The sequence below is a fragment of the Myxine glutinosa genome, chromosome 8 (assembly GCF_964187855.1).
Source record: "Myxine glutinosa chromosome 8, kmMyxGlut1.1, whole genome shotgun sequence".
Classification (NCBI taxonomy): domain Eukaryota; kingdom Metazoa; phylum Chordata; class Myxini; order Myxiniformes; family Myxinidae; genus Myxine; species Myxine glutinosa.
In genome coordinates, this window is record NC_136268.1 from 102,562,105 (window position 1) to 102,578,320 (window position 16,216).

The 16,216-nt window shown below is 44.2% G+C and overlaps 1 protein-coding gene across 4 annotated transcripts in view; it reads right to left on the minus strand.

Moving 5' to 3' along the window:
• Positions 1-16,216, minus strand: part of GLMN (glomulin, FKBP associated protein) — a 119,018-nt gene that overhangs the window by 91,326 nt on the left and 11,476 nt on the right. For all 4 annotated transcript variants that reach the window (XR_010985568.2, XM_068124995.2, XM_068124996.2 and 1 more), the window contains exons 2-4: positions 10,487-10,592; positions 8,243-8,368; positions 5,648-5,758 (exon numbers count right to left, since the gene is read on the minus strand). Coding sequence is in view for 3 of the 4 variants with exons in the window: in XM_068124995.2 (XP_067981096.2) it covers positions 5,648-5,758; positions 8,243-8,368; positions 10,487-10,534 (285 nt within the window). In the remaining variant the exon portion in view is untranslated. The remainder of the gene's footprint in view (positions 1-5,647; positions 5,759-8,242; positions 8,369-10,486; positions 10,593-16,216) is intronic.

Sequence of the window (16,216 nt, forward strand, 5' to 3'; positions counted from 1 at the left end):
ATGGCGCTGCAGTTAATCGGGCCTGTATCGGCAGAGTTATTGTAAACGTGTACTACAATCGATCGTACCTTACAGCGTCTGCTCGCCACGTTCAGCATCAGTACGTCGTCACTATGACTATCCATAAGTCCGGAAGTGACGTCCTCATTTGACTGTCCGGAAGGTGGCATATCGCAGTTACGATGAATCGCAAATTAGTTTTAATTAGTTTTAAAACATAGTTTAACGCCAACATAGCGGCAACATAGTTTGCCAACGTGAAATAAATGAATACGCTCTCAAATGTGCCGTCCGAGGCAGAGTCTGTTCGCCACGTTCGGCACACGTGATAGCTCGCTGCTCTCTGATTGGTTGAATCGTTTTTTGGACATAGCTCGGTAACTACTTGTCCGATTAATATGAAACCTTGAAAAGGCACATCCTCGGGTCCCCAGCAATATACCTGGCAAGTTTCAAGTATATCGGACCCGTGGTTGTCGAGAAACAGCGGTCACAGACAAACAAACACAGAGATTACTGGAATTATAGATAGATTAGTGTAAGGCCTTGTCTTCCATTAATTTGACACTCCATTGCACTGCATTAAATAAAGTAGATCCCTCCGACATGGCATCTTCAAAGTGCCAGGTTTGTCAGGTTTGCTGCAATTGCCAACTACATTTGGGGCGGTTTTCTTCATTCGCCATTGCTGCCCTTTGGCTGGGGCTAGCTTGAATCGCCCCAAAACCACCATTGGCCACGAGGTAAGGTCGGGGAAGAAGGGCGTGTCTCCACCTCGTCATAGAGGGGAGGAGTGAACCAGCCCTTGCCGACCAACCCAGAACGAGGGGTTGGCTTTAGAGGGTGGAGAGAGAACGTTTGGGGGAGGTTCGCAAAAGGGTCAAGGGTGGGGCTTATATAACCCGAGGAAGACGCCCCCAGAAGAGTCGAGGAGGGAGGAGATCAGATCACAGACAAGCCAAAAGAGAGTCCTGGAGTTTGTGAGAGAGGGAGAGAGAACCCGTCACGCCAGACCCCCCACCAGCAGCGTTGGCTCCACCAAGCAGCTCCGACCCGTTACCCCGCGCACACGACAGGATCGGTGGCATCGGCGGCCGTCGAGGTCCAGCCCGATGTCCCGTGCGGGATCAAGCTCCAGCCAGCTCCGTGCTTTCCTCCCCCTCCAGCCACCCACCTCCTTCCAGCCAATCCACTCTGCAATTCCCCGTGTGAGTCCGTCTTTGTTTGTTCTGTCCAGGGTATTAATTAAGCCTGTTTAAATAAGCTAGCGATTTTCACTGTGTCTCTTTGATTTCTTCTGTAAATTATTTTATTATCCTTCCTTCTCCTTGGTTACTTTTGGTTGTAAATAGCAAATAAATTATATTCGTATTCCCTACTTCTGTCTTCCTCTTCTTCACATCCGTGTCGCCTTTGTCTTTTCCCCATTGAATATCTGTGGCACGATTTGGCCCACGTTTAAGGGATCGGGTCTAGTCATTGTAAAAACAGTTCGGGCCGCGGCGCCATCCGCTCGGCAAATTAACATCTTATCCGCGGTTCGTAACAATATATACATATATACAGTGGTACCTCGGCTTACGAGTGCCCCAACGTACGAGTTTTTCGGGATACGAGCCGTCGCTCGGGCGGTTTGTTGCTTTGGGATACGAGCCGAGATCCGATGTACGAGCTCAAAAAATTTATTTTTTTGAATTTTCCGGTTGTGGCTTCCGGTTCCGGTCACGCGGTTATCTTGCCGTGAAAGCATCTCTGCTTGGATATAAAACACGCAATCGTCGAAATACATGAGCGAGGAATCTCCTTGCTCCAGCCGGTGACGTCATCGGCGGGGATCCCCGCCTCCAGAGTGGCTGGTCACGTGACCGCCAAAGCGTGTCGCGCGTGCGGGTATAATGAGCTACACCTGTGGATCACGTGACCACGGAAGCACGCCTCGCTTGAGAGGCATGGCTTTCGGTTTGCGTTTTGCTTTATAAGGCGCGATAAATGGGCTTTTGAGTGTTAGCGGTTCATGGCGTTGACGGTTCATGGCGGTTCATGGCGGTTGACGGTTCATGACGGTTCATGACGGTTCATGGCGTTGACGGTCAAAAACCCATTACATCAATTTTACCAGGCACTGTACAGTAAGTACAGTGGACACCAAATGCACGGTGGAAGGCTAGAAGTAGAAGATCGTCCAAGACAAGTGAGAATAAGCCATACTTTGGAGGAGATGACGTCATTCGCTGGTCCGAGAACCAAAGATGTGGTATAAAAAACCAGGTGAGCTAACAATGCAGCAATGAAGGAATTCGGCCAAGGCACCGGCACACAACGACCTACCTACATCGAAAGACTCAATGCCAATGGTGACAGAAGCCAAGACGGCCGGCTTAAACACCGCCGAAAGACCACGGTGTACCAACTTACGATGCAGAACATCTTGCACTTAATATGATGACAACAGGTGCCATCCTCTGACGTACCATTACAGGTACAGGTACAGTACACGTGAGCACAGAGCAAAAGTTCACTGAAACCGAGATTAAGAAAAAAGAAAAAACACCTCGTGGTCCGTGCTCGATATCCGAGTTTCAATCTTTTCAAACACATGATGCTCTCGGTCACGGTATCTCCTGCGAGCTGCTTCTCCTTCAACCACACAAACAACAACTTCTCCATATCTTCATGGATAGAGGTCCGGAGCTTTGAAATAATCGTAACGCCCTTGGCTGGCGTTATAGCCTTTATGGACTCCTTCTGCTTCAAAATCGTACATATCGTAGAAGGAGTACGATCGTACTGCCTCGCCAAGTCGACAACACGCACACCTCACCTGGCATGCTCTTCTCCTCTGCTTAATAAAACCAGTTTATTTCTTTACATTCTCTTGTATTATGTACAGTATATACGAGGTCGTGCTTGTTTATACATTATTTGTTATTTATAAAGTACATTTTTGTTATTTAAAAGCACCTAACAAAAAAAATTGGTGTTTTTTTTTTGAGGCTGGAACGGATTAATAGCATTTCAATGCATTTGAATGGGAAAATTTGCTTTGACTTACGAGCGATTTGGCTTACGAGCTCCGTCACGGAACGGATTAAACTCGTAAGCCGAGGTACCACTGTATATATATATGTGTGTATATATATATATATATATATATATATATATATATATATATATATATATATATGTGTGTGTATATATATATATATATATTAGGGTGGTGCTCAAAATAATTTTTTTTAAATATTTACTGGGACATGGCTTTATGTTGTTCCTTTTGTTCCAAAATGAAAAGACACCAAATATGAAAGCAATCTGATTTTATTTAGGGGTGCCACATCAGCCTTCAAACTAAAGGTGTCTACAAAACTTTTCTATATATGGATCGAAAGCAAAACCAGAAGTTTGTTTTATGAAAATCCACCCTCCACTCACTTTCTTTGTATTCTAGCAAACACAAGTTACAATAGCTGCACAAATAGCACTATATTGCTATGAAAACTCAAATTCAATGATAACAATCCAAATGTTCAGTTCATAAAATGAAGAGACACCATATCACATAATATTAAAAAACCCAAATATAATGAGAAATGTAACTCCTATTTCTGGGCCTGTTTCACCACTGTTGCCTTCTTGGCATCGGGGTACATCTTCCTGTGAGCAGCAACAACTTGGAGCAGAGCTTGCTTTTGCTCTTCATCCTTTGTAAGGAGCTTATTGTAGTCTTGTATCAATGCGACACCCCTTTCTGCCCTGTCGTTCACCACGACTAAGCCACTGGCGGCTTTCTTTGCTTCCTGAAAGCTGGTTTCTTGCTCCCATGAACCAGGATCCTTATCCATCCAATCAGTTGGGGTCCCTAGGATGCTGAAGAAATGCTTGGTGTGTTTTGTTATGAGGCCAGCGATTGACAGGGCGGTTCCTCGTTTGATAGCTGGTCTCTTTGGAGAGGGGTTTTCACCGTCATTTTTCAATGCTTCAATCATATTGATCTTGCTTTCTTTGTCAATTCTGGTGTCAAAGAATGCAAATGCCACTAGTACTGGGCTCATGTACCACGTGTGGCGGCCAAGTGCCTTCAAGGCTGCCTGAGCCATCTTCTGATTGATTTGTTCAAACTTTTCCAACTTCTTGAAGAGGTTAATGTCATTCAGGGGAGCCTCAATAGCTTGTGGAGCCCGAAACCAAGCCTGTACATACACAAGGCAGACAAAAATGTTGAAGGCTCGGAGTTCTCTCGCCTCTCGAAGTGTCAAGTGGAACTCTGACCGAAACATGAACACCTGTAGTGAATATAGTGCTTTTGCCATCCATCTGGCTCTGTGCATTGCTCCTGGAGCCATGATTCGGATTCCACGAGGTGGGATTCCTCCCATGTAGATGACAGTCAGTTCTAGGAGTTCACGATAATCATCTCGTGGCTGCTGATCTTTCAAACACACAAGAACGTTTTTGCTTCCAACACAGTGTCTACAGATCCCATTGAAGCCTTCCTCTCTGAGAATTGATCGTGAAGAAACTTCCTGTCCTCGGGGTTGGTGATTATGGCCTCCGAATCTGCATGCCTAAGATCAAACGTCTTCTCCAAGGAGGCCTTGAAGGATGCTTCCTTTTTCTCTTGGGTCGCACCACCCCGCTTTGCACCTTTTTGGAGGCTCCTCCATTCTTCATATAGCCTCTCCAAACGATGGATGCAGTGCTGCTTCGTCGTTGTAGGTGAGCTTTTTCCCTGAACTTCACAACCTCTTCAATGGTGAGGGTTGCACTCTCCTGGGCAGTGCGATTCTCCTTCTTCAGGTGATGGAAAAACAGGACAAGAGATTGATGCAGTCGGGAGCTTGGCACCTTTGATGGCATCTCCAGAAGTGGACCCAATGAGATACACATTATCCTGAGCCTGAGTTGTCAATGAAACACTGGTACTAGCACATGCCATATCTGCAAAATAAGCAAGAATGTGGGTAAAATCCTGTTAATTCTTACTCCACAGGGTCACTCTCTACAAAAGAGCCACAGTCAATAAGTTAGGCCTACATATTACATACTAAAAAAGCGTACCCCTGACCCCAGGAACCTGTACAAAACATGCATGAAAATTGCCCAGATAGTGATCATAGGAAGTCTCAAAACTGTATGTATAATATATTGTATATATATAATGTATAATGTGTATTTATGTATATTTATTATTTAATGTATATTTACTATATATTTATTTTTAATATTATATTTAATGTATATATATAATTATGTATTTATTTTGTGTATATACAGCCCAAAAAATGGGAATTCCTATTTTTGCATGGGGGAAAATTCATCACTGATGTGGCACCCCTAACTATTATTGGATTCCATTCAAATTTGGTGTGGTTTCCTTTGACACCAACAGGAACAAAAATAGACCATGTCCCGGAGATAATCTGCATTTTGCTTTTTTGAAGCCCACCCTAATATATATATATATATATATATATATACATATATATATATATATATATATATATATATGTGTGTGTATATATATATATATATATATATATATATATATATATATATTTTTTTTTTTTTTTTTTTTTTTTTTATATATATATATTTAAATTGCTTCCCACTATAAAATAAACAAGGATTGGAAATAATAATACTACACCTGTATAATCCTGTTCAGAATTGCCTCGATCCCACTATCAATGGATATTCCTTCTGTCATCAACTCCACCAGCGGTGCCAACAAGTTCCACCCTGCACATTGTAGCAGGCCCTGATTCAGAGCATCACAAAACGAAACGATAAACAGCGATGTGAAAATATGGCAAAATGGCGCTCAGGCTAGGTCAACAAGTAAAACTCCCAGCAGCTCTCAGCAATGGCAGCTCGCTTGGAAATATTGCAAAGCAGAGGAGTAGAGTGCTAGATGGTTAACAGCGCCGATGCAGGATCACACTCGCCGTACAACTAATCACCATGTTAGGATGTTAGACCCAAATGGAGCCATGTTCAAGCTTCACTTTTAAACTCCAAAAATTAAATGCCAAAAACTCCAAGGTAGGTGGTCTTTCTGTCTTCTACCGACTCCTCTCCGGCCTTGCTCCCCCAGCTCTCTCTGTGCTTTGTCCCCCAAATATTCCTACAGGTCACACAAGATCTGCCAGCAACCCTCTTATGGTTAAACTGCCGAAATCTCGGCTCTCTGCTCACCTTAACTCCTTCATTCCTCTTTTCTCCCGCCTCTGGAACAAACTCCCACACTCCCTTCAATCCCACTCCTCCCTCCAGGTCTTTAAAACAGCTGTTCACCACCATCTCTTGTCTTCCCCCATCCAAAACCTTGATCTTTTCTACCCCCGCTAATTCACCCCAGATCCACCTTGTTTGAAATTCCAACTTCTTTCCTGGAAGTCCTGGCAGTGTCCATATGTTTTATACCTCTCCCACCCCCACCCCCCCCTTCGCATGCCTACTCCCCCCCCCCAAAGCCCTCTCCCTCCCACAGATCTCTCGATGTCCCTGCTCTCAAATGTTGTGTTTGTGTCCTTCCCCCTCTCTCGCCATCTTGTCTACTGCTCCCCATGTTATATGTTTTATGTGTCGGTTTGTCTTTCTGTGTGATTAATGTTCGCTCTTTCACGAGCCTCGATCTTGTATACAACAAAAAAAAAGAAGAAAAAAAAAAGAAGATTTTGGAGTTAACTCCAAAAATCCAGGCTCACCGAACATCCTCACTCTTTGGTTCCTCTTTTCTCCCATTTGTGAAACCTTCCTCTTCAGGCTGTTCAATCCAACTCCTTCCACCAAGGCCATTGCAGATCCATCTTATGTCACCCATCCCCACCCTTACCCACAATACAACAGGTAATGCTTCATGGGAATTTTACTTCATTTCGGAAGAGCTGCAACTCTTCCCGGTGCGTTTCACGCCGCAAACCATTTTTAATTTAAACCCACGTTGGTGCGTAGAGATTAACGCAAGTCTACATAAACAAAACAAATGTGTGAGCAGCAGACCAATAATTATGGCATTTTGCACAATTTGCCCTATTTATTGATCCCACCTGAACACCGAGCTCATGAAGCAGCAATCTCAGGTTAAAATCCCATAAACTGTGTTCATTTTTCAAATGGTACTAATAAATGTCCTTGGGATTCATGTAATTGTTGTAAGATGCCTCCTAATGTTATTTTACTACTTCAAATATAGGTACAATTGCTTCCCCATGAGCCCATCATCATCACACTAGATGTACTCTTGCAGAGCATCGGTGCTGCTGAATCAGTCGTCTGGCATGGTTGATGCCGGGTGGTTCAGTTAGCTCCCTCTAGTCTCAGTTTATGCCAGGCGGTTCGGTAAAGCTGGGTGGTTTGCCGTTGCATCCCCAACAGTCTTTCTACAATCGACGCAGGGTAGGAATTTGGAATTTGTTGAAGATGCCGGCGATAACTTGTCGAAGCTTTGCCAAACACCGTGGGATCATTAACATCCACCCTCTGGTCTGGACCAGTGTTGGAAGACAGGTCCTCCAGCTCAACGTCCATCCGATAGACGGTACACACATTGATGGATCAGCCTGCCTATGAAACACCAGGATGACAACTTATAGCTGCACTGGGATACTAACCCAGGCTCGACAGCGCAGAGGGAAGTCTACAAATCTCGAAGCCATCCTGCCAGCCCCCACAAGCCCTCAGTTCAACAAGTTCTTGTTAAACCTGCTTAAGTTCCACAGGTTTCTTTTTAAACAATTTTAGCACTAGGATGGTGCCAGATTACTGTTAAACTTGATTTTCAGACTTTTGACAACAATGACATCATTGCCAAGAAATAATCCTCCAAAGGACCGTTTCTCAGTAACAGGGGTTCAGATTTATCTCCTTGAATTTTAAAACTATTATATTCACACGTATATAATATAGATTCGATTCTTGAAAAATATCTCCCTTCACCATCTACTTCACTTTACCATCTACTATTCAGTAGAATGAATATGAACGATCGTTTTAAGGCCACTTTCCCCGCTAGAGCGGGGGTTAGCCTTGCGGGCCCCATGACAATCATGGTTCCCTGTTTGAGGCAATGTTTTTATGGCCGAATGCCCTTCCTGACGCCATCCTACTATTCAGTAGGATGCACTATATTGACAGCTACGCCACAACTTGTCATGATATTTCGTTCATTCTGAACCCAATTTAACATTGCAAATCATGATTGCTATAGCAAAAAAAAGTTGCCATTGTAGGAAACAAGTACCTCATTGCATTCATCCTGCACAGCCCGGCACACACATTGAGAATCCCCATGCTGCAGGCAGCACTTTACGGCCTTTACAAAGGCATCTCCATCCTCTGGGGATATCTCCTCCTCTGGAAGCCTCACCTGCAGAACGTACAGCTTTACACAGTTATCTTATCTTATCCATACACGTGTTTAGGATCCATGTTTGGAAGAAACCATGAGACGGGAGGAGGGAGACGGTGAGGAGGGAGACGGTGAGGAGGAAGAGACGGGGGGGGGGGTGAGGAGGCAGATGGTAGGGGGGGGGGAGAGGAAGAAAGGGGGAGGGGACAGGGGGACAGGGAGATGGTTGGAATGGGAGGAGGGGGGGGGAGAAGAGATGGGGAGGGGGGAGATGGAGGGAAGGGGGAGATGTAGGGAGGGGGAGATGGAGGGAGGGGGGAGATGGAGGGAGGGGAGATGCATGTAGAGACATAGACATCTAGAGACAGAGATGAAGATAGATTGAGAATAAACAAACAGCAGGGAATGGAGATAGCATACTGCATGTACCAACTAACTGCACCAGAGCCAAGTGGATTATTCAATAAGAACTCAGCTCACGGTCCACAATTGACTCAAACTTTCATTATTTTTTTCCCCCCAATAAACAACAAGACAGGCAGAATGACTCAAAATAAAAACATAGGGGCAATACCCCTGGCGCTCACCTGATAGTATAAACAGTATACTGCATCGACTAAGGGTATTTTAAACTAATTCCAATGGTTGCTAGAAGACAGGACAGCATGTAGAATCATACTAACATAATCATGAGACTTTAAACGAACAAAGAAAAAAAATATCGAATTTGGGGGGCAAACACCCCTCCCCAACCTCCTAAAATCCCAATTTTTCTAATGCCTTGAACAAATATTGGTACATCATGTGCGATTAAGGTTGCGGTGAAGTTTCATCGAAATAGTGTGTGCAGTTTCAGAGGAAAATGCAAATTCCTATTTTGGGGGGGCAAACCTGGATCCACTTTGACCCTGGTAAACCCCCTTAGACCCCGATTTTTTTTAATGCCGTGAACAAACTTTAGTCACAACACAAGAAATATCATTTGTGCCTAATTTGGTCGCAATCCCATCAGCGGTTTCGGAGAAGAGGTTTCAAGTGTTTGCGGACTGACGGACGGATGGACGGACTGACAACGCGCCATCGCATAAGATCCCCTGAACTTCGTTCCAGGTGAGCTAAAAAACAGGTCAGCCCGACTACACCGTTTTGGGGGGTATGGCCCCTAAATATGATGCCACACAAACTTTGCATTTGCAAATAGGGTCTGTTTAAGAAGTTGACGTTTTGGGATGTTCTTACCTTGCAAAATAAAAAGTATATAGTCTTAAACCATGATTATGAGCAAGGGGTAAGATTTCAGGGACTCCATGCCCTCAAAAACGATAATCTTTGCCATTTTAAGTTACACATATCTCTAAACAGGCATTCAGTCTTACGTTAGCGAAATTTAGGGACTTGGGGTTTCACTCAAGCCCCACATAAATAGCAAAGCAATTGCATATAAGAGATATAGCCAAAATTAAAGCATGCATCAATTAAATCATTTATAAATGATAGTCTGGCTGGATATATATATATATATATATAGTCTGGCTGGATTCAAAATATGAATCTGGGGAAGAAGAAAATGCTAAAATATACAGTTATACCCTTACCCTCACGGCAGTGGATGGTTGATCATGTGGACACCTGCCAGGAGTATGTGTATTGATATGCACACAAAAGGCATATGCAAAGGATTGGGTACAAGGTGCAGTATTTGTACAAACCAGCAGCTTTCCCCATACGCCCCAAACCATGCAAGAGATCGTCTTTATTGGCACACATGAGGAGGAGGAAATTCCTCCTTAGGAAATGCTTGCTGATTGCAGTGAGAAAAGAGAGGTGATTGTTGTGACGTCCCTGGTAGCCAGAGAACCCTTGGGGAGTGACAGCACTTCCTCCAAGCTCAGTGGATGTGTTTGGCTCATCTAACAGTTTTGTGTTGCGTCACGCATGTCCGTGTGTGTATGTGTATGTGTATGTGTATGTGTGTGTATGTGTGTGTGTGTGTGTGTGTGTGTGTGTGTGTGTGTGTGTGTGTGTGTGTGTGTGTGTGTGTGTGTGTGTGTGTGTCAGCAACACTACGAGCCTCAGATCATCAATTTTAACTAAAATAGCATGAGACTTGCGCTGATGAGTGCACCAATCACGTACACATTTCTGTAACACGGCAGTCAGGCCATGATCTTGCATAGAGCACATGGACTGGTGTTAGGATGCAAGCAGAACAAGCCGTTCCCTCCTGCAGGTGAGTATAATGCTGAAAATACAAAGGACAACAAACTTAAGATGAAGTAAAATCCATCCTGTCAATCCATCCAGCATCATACCCAACGCTACAAAACTAATTTTTACTCCAACATTAGAATTTGAAGAGCATTTTAATGCACCTCGAGTAAGGTGATGTAACAATTCGGAGAAACAAAAACATCCTGATAGCAATGGGGTAATATTGTTTTGTTTATATTTCTGTGACAAAAGGAGGAAGCTCGAAAGCTTAGATCAATAGTGGAGGCACGTATAAGAAAAAAAGAATGGTGTAGGGGAACTGCAATGGGAAAGGGATAACATACAGTCATGGCCAAAAATATTGGCACCCTTGCACTTTTTTCAAATAATGCACCATTTCTTCCAGAAAATTGTTGAAATTAAAAAATATTTTGGTATCCACATATGTATTTCTTTGGTTTGCAGTGGAACAAAACAAAAAAAGCTGAAAAAAATGCTAAATCTTAGCTTATTCCACACAAAAATCCGAAAATGGCCCAGACAATATTATTGGCACCTTTTAGAAGTTGTTAAAAATAAACAGATTTCAAGCAGGTGATTCTCCTTTAGTTTGGAAATGAACTCATCTGTGGTGGATTGCAGGTGCCTGCAATATAAAATTCACTCATTCAACCAGTTTGAAAAGAGAAAAGGAGTCATTCTGCTGTTTTGTGTCACTGTGTGTACCGCAATTAGCATGGAGAAAAGAAAGAAAAGCAGAGAATTGTCTAAGGAGGTCAGACACAAGATTGTAGCCAAGCATGGACAATCTCAAGGCTACAAGTCCATCTCCAGAGACCTTGATGTTCCTGTGTCCACCATACGCAATGTTATCAGGAAGTTTAAGGCCCATGACACTGTAGCCAACCTCCCTGGACGTGGCCATAATATAAAACTTGATGGAAGATTGCAGTGAAGGATTGTTCGAATGCTGGAGAAAGCACCTCGATCAACTGCCAAACAGATACAAGCTGACCTTCAGACACAAGGTATGACAGTTTCAACTCGCATCATCCGTCGCCAACTCAATGAAAGGGGGTTCTATGGTAGGAGACCCAGGAGGACCCCACTGCTGAGAGAGAGACGTAAGAAAGCCTGAATGGAGTATATCAAAACACACCTGAACAAGCCAAAATTCTTCTGGGAGAATGTGATGTGGACAGACGAGACCAAATTAAAGTTTTTTGGTAAAGCACATCATCTCTATGTTTACAGAAAGCAAAATGAAGCCTTCAAAGAAAAGAACACCTTCCCTACAGTCAAACATGGAGGAGGTTCAGCGATGTTTTGTTGTTGCTGTGCTGCCTCTGGCACTGGGTGCCACTGGGTGCCTTGAATGTGTGCATGGCATGATGAAATCAGGAGATTACAAAGGCATTTTGGAGAGCAATGTTCAACCCAGTGTCAGAAAGCTGGGTCTCTGTCAAAGGTCATGGGTCTTGCAGCAGCACAATGACCCAAAACACTTCAAAAAGCACCCAGGAATGGTTCAAGACAAAATGCTGGACTGTTCTGAGTGGCCAGCAATGAGTCCAGAATCCAGATCTAAATCCCATTGAACACCTGTGGGGGGGATCTGAAAATAGCACTTGGGAGAAGGCATCCTTCAAATCAGGGAGAACTGGAGCAGTTTGCACAAGAATAGTGGGACAAACTGTCAGTGGAGAGGTGTAGGAAGCTCATTCATGGCCATAGGAAGTGCTTGACTGCAGTTATTTTGTCCAGAGTCTGTGCTACCAAATATTAAATCTTGGGTGTGAATAATTTTGTGAATGCCATTTCTTTTTCTTTTCTGATTTAAAAGGATATATTAAGTTCTGAATCAAAAACAAAGGTTCTGTAATATTAACAGTGAAATAAAGAATTGTGGAGACCAAATAGTTTTGTCAATTTAAACTTATTTTTGGAGAAAATTGTGAGTTATTTGAAAAAGGTGCAAGGGTGCCAATATTTTTGGCCATGACTGTATGTATTGGAAGTGACACCAAGCAGACCAACAAAAGCATACATTCACTGATACCCATAAGCATGACGAAAATGTACAGAGTTTGCACATGGCAGTTACAAGAGAATACAAAATCTGTCTGAAAATACGAAAATCAGTTCGTTTTGACATTATATTTCCCAACCATGCATCATGCCTCTGGTTGGTCTACGGTAAAAAAAGGAACGGCACTCGGTAGAGCATACTTCCACCATGCTGAATAGTTTACGTTTTGTATCCCACCGATAGGATCCAGATCCAGACCTGAACCAAAATCTAATCAGCTTGTTCTTGTCACCTACCCAACTCATCCACCACGTTTTGTCATAATCCATCCACAACTTTTCAAATATCATGCTATATATCGTTTATGGCCCCAACTCTCAATGATGAAGAATCACTTGAAAAAGTAAACAATTCTCGGATTTGGATCCGAATCTTCACCAAAATCGAATCAATTCGTCCTTGTCACACACCCAACATGTCCACCAAATTCCGTCCCGAATCCGTCCTCAACGTTTTGAGATAACCTGCTCACAGAGACAGACAGGGGTGAAAACATCACCTCCCTCCACCTTTGGTGGCCGAGATAACAATAAGTACAGTACCGTGTTTCTATAGGCCTTTAATAAATGATGTCAAGCCTTAAGAGTTCGATTTGGTAAAAAACAAGATAATGTAAAACGACGAAAAACTATAATTGATTTACTTCTTGTGCGTGTCATTGCTCCACTTCATTGCCTTCTTTGTCGACATGGAACAGTTCCTTTGGAGGTTGCCAAACATTGCACAAAAACGTGTTAGCCTGTTTCACTTGTATAATGGATGACAGAGTACTATTTACATGAAAACACGAGGAGGGGGGGTTTGGTATCTTATTCTGTTTGATGAGCCTGGACCCTCTCTCCTCTACAGCATTCCAATGTTGAATAATCAGAATCATTTTCGCTACTTTTCATCGATACTTGAATCTGCATGAAGCATCACAGTTGTTAGCACATGATATGTTAACCCCATATCACATCCATCTGTGATAGTTTGTTCTCATCTCTTCTGCACCCCTTCCTTATATACTATCACCTTTTCCCAGAATGCATCAGGAATATCATGCTTCTCAAAAAGTTGGTAGTTGACCATTCCTCTCGCTTATCCATCTGTGCAGGTGTAAGATGAAGCAAATCTGAGTACTAAGCACAGAAAATCTCCACTGAAGCAACTGTACACTCTTGGTTCCTTTCAAAATTCAAATAATCTTGCAGATTGAGGACACAATCAAAGGGAAATTTCTATAAAGCCCGAGAAGCAGCTTTCAAATAAAATTCTCTCAATACTTTATAGAACTTCCTTTCATTAACAACACAAATGTCACCTTCATCTTCTTCTTTCAGGCGGTCTGATCGTCAGCCATTCATGATATAAAATGAGCAGATCTCCACCATTCTCAGGCCTGCTGATGAAGCTGTGCAAGAGCGTTCCAACCTTATACCAACTGGGGGATGGCACACGCTTCCACCAAGTGTTCTGCAGTTTGGGGCTCTCCACAATCACAGCTTGCTGTGTCAGCCAGGTTCCAGGTTACACATGCAAGCTTTAAATTGTCCAATGCCTGTATACAGTCTGTTCAGGCGGCACCACTCCTTTCTTGGAAGTCTGCAGCCAGCTGGAGAGGTGGAAATGGGTGGCAGATGCTGCAGTCTGCCTTCAGGTTGCCTCCTTTTCCACTGAGGAACCACTGTTGTCTGCTCTCCAAGCTGTCGACCTTGATGTATGACTGGACTTCCTTGTTAAAAGTGTTCCGCCTCTTGAGTCGTTGAGTTTGCAATGATTCGTGCATCTTGTTGTAGAGGGGATGAACCTTAGAGTCAGAAGCTTCAAGTGCAGCATGTCTGGTTGCTGCATCTCGCTTTAGGTGGTGAGGTGGAATGCCAGCGAGGACAGGTAGGTGGTGGGTGGGTGTCGGTCTGAGGCAGCCATTGATGCCTCTTCGGGCAGAATTGAGCTGGCCATCCACTTTCCTTGTGTGCATGCTTCCAACCCAAGCAGCAACACAGTACTCTGCTGGAGCATGCACCAATGCCAGTGTGGTGGAGAGCGAAGGGTTATGAAATCTGCTCCCCAGTCATGGCCTGCCAGTTTCCTTAGCAGGTTGAACCTGGCTGCTGTTTTTCCAGCCACATCCTCGGCATGGTTGTGGAAAGTAAGGGCCCTGCCCAACTTAATATCTAGGCAGGTTGGTGTGTTGGTAGGAGGAATTCAATCAAACTTGCAGTTATCTATCGACATCCTTGTTGCTCAGGTGAAAATTTGCGTCACTTCCGTCGTTGTGGTTTTCAGCCACTGTAAGCATTTTTAGTTCCATGTACTATTCTTGGTATAGTTTGAGTGAAATGGAAATAACTGTTTTCAAAAGGGAAGAATTAGTGTTTTAAAAGAAAAACGAAAATGGATCGGGAGAAACCGGAAGAGAAGAAGAGGAAGCGAGAGCGGAGCAAGTGAGGTCGGGGGAGAAAGCCGAGCGGCTTTGAGGTCTCGAGCAGACGCTGCCAAACGTGGGTCATGAGCGAAGATTGGTTTTCCCAGGAAAGGGATTCCTGTGACAGAGTCGTGATCGCTGTGACAGATAAACCTGCATGACGGGTTTTGCGGTTGATTCCGAAGAGAATCGTTGTGGAGAGCAGGTACGCCTCCATTACGGGCCCGTCCGCCATTTTGCCTCGCTCCAGCCATTTCACCGCGCCCAGCCGTTAGCCTGGTTTGCATGTGTAACGTGGATTTCGATTGGGAATTTGCGGTTCTCCGTTTGGGTGCCGCTGAACGTTCATACCAGCGTCATTGTCTGGTGAACCGAAGGTGTGTATTCCCAGTCGCCTTTTGGGTGCCCCTGTACCTGACCGAGGTGGGCCCGACACCACCCCCCCCCCCCCCCCCCCCCAGCGGCTTGTCAGCAGCGTTGACTGTCAGCCGCCCGGGATTCTGGTCTCGATACGACCTTTTTTCCTTGTGATCACCGGAGCGTGGATCAACGTTGGCCTGGTGCCGGGACAGTGACTTTGGGAATGTTTCCTTTCGCTCACGTAGAGCACTGTGAGTTATTGAGTAAGAAACTGGTGGTACCATCATAGGAATTATTTGGTATTTTTGTTGTGTAATTGAAACATATTGTACTTGTGCTGTTATTATTGTGCAATACTAATACAATACTTGTTTTTTGGTAACAACTGATGGGTGTGGTTTCACCATTGGTCATTGGCACACACAATAGCACTTCTTTCTGCCGTGATTCCTTTCAGGGCTTGGAGGTACACCATGACCGGGGTTTGGGGAGGAGCACGTAACAGCCATCCACTTCCCTTGTGTGCATGCTTCTAACCCAAGCAGCAACACAGTACTCTGCTGGAGCATGCACCAATGCCAGTGTGGTGGAGAGCGAAGGGTTATGAAATCTGCTCCCCAGTCATGGCCTGCCAGTTTCCTTAGCAGGTTGAACCTGGCTGCTGTTTTTCCAGGCACATCCTCAGCATGGTTGTGGAAAGTAAGGGCCCTGCCCAACTTAATATCTCGGCAGGTTGGTGTGTTGGTAAGAGGAATTCAATCAAACTTGCAGTTATCTATTGACATCCTTGTTGCTCAGG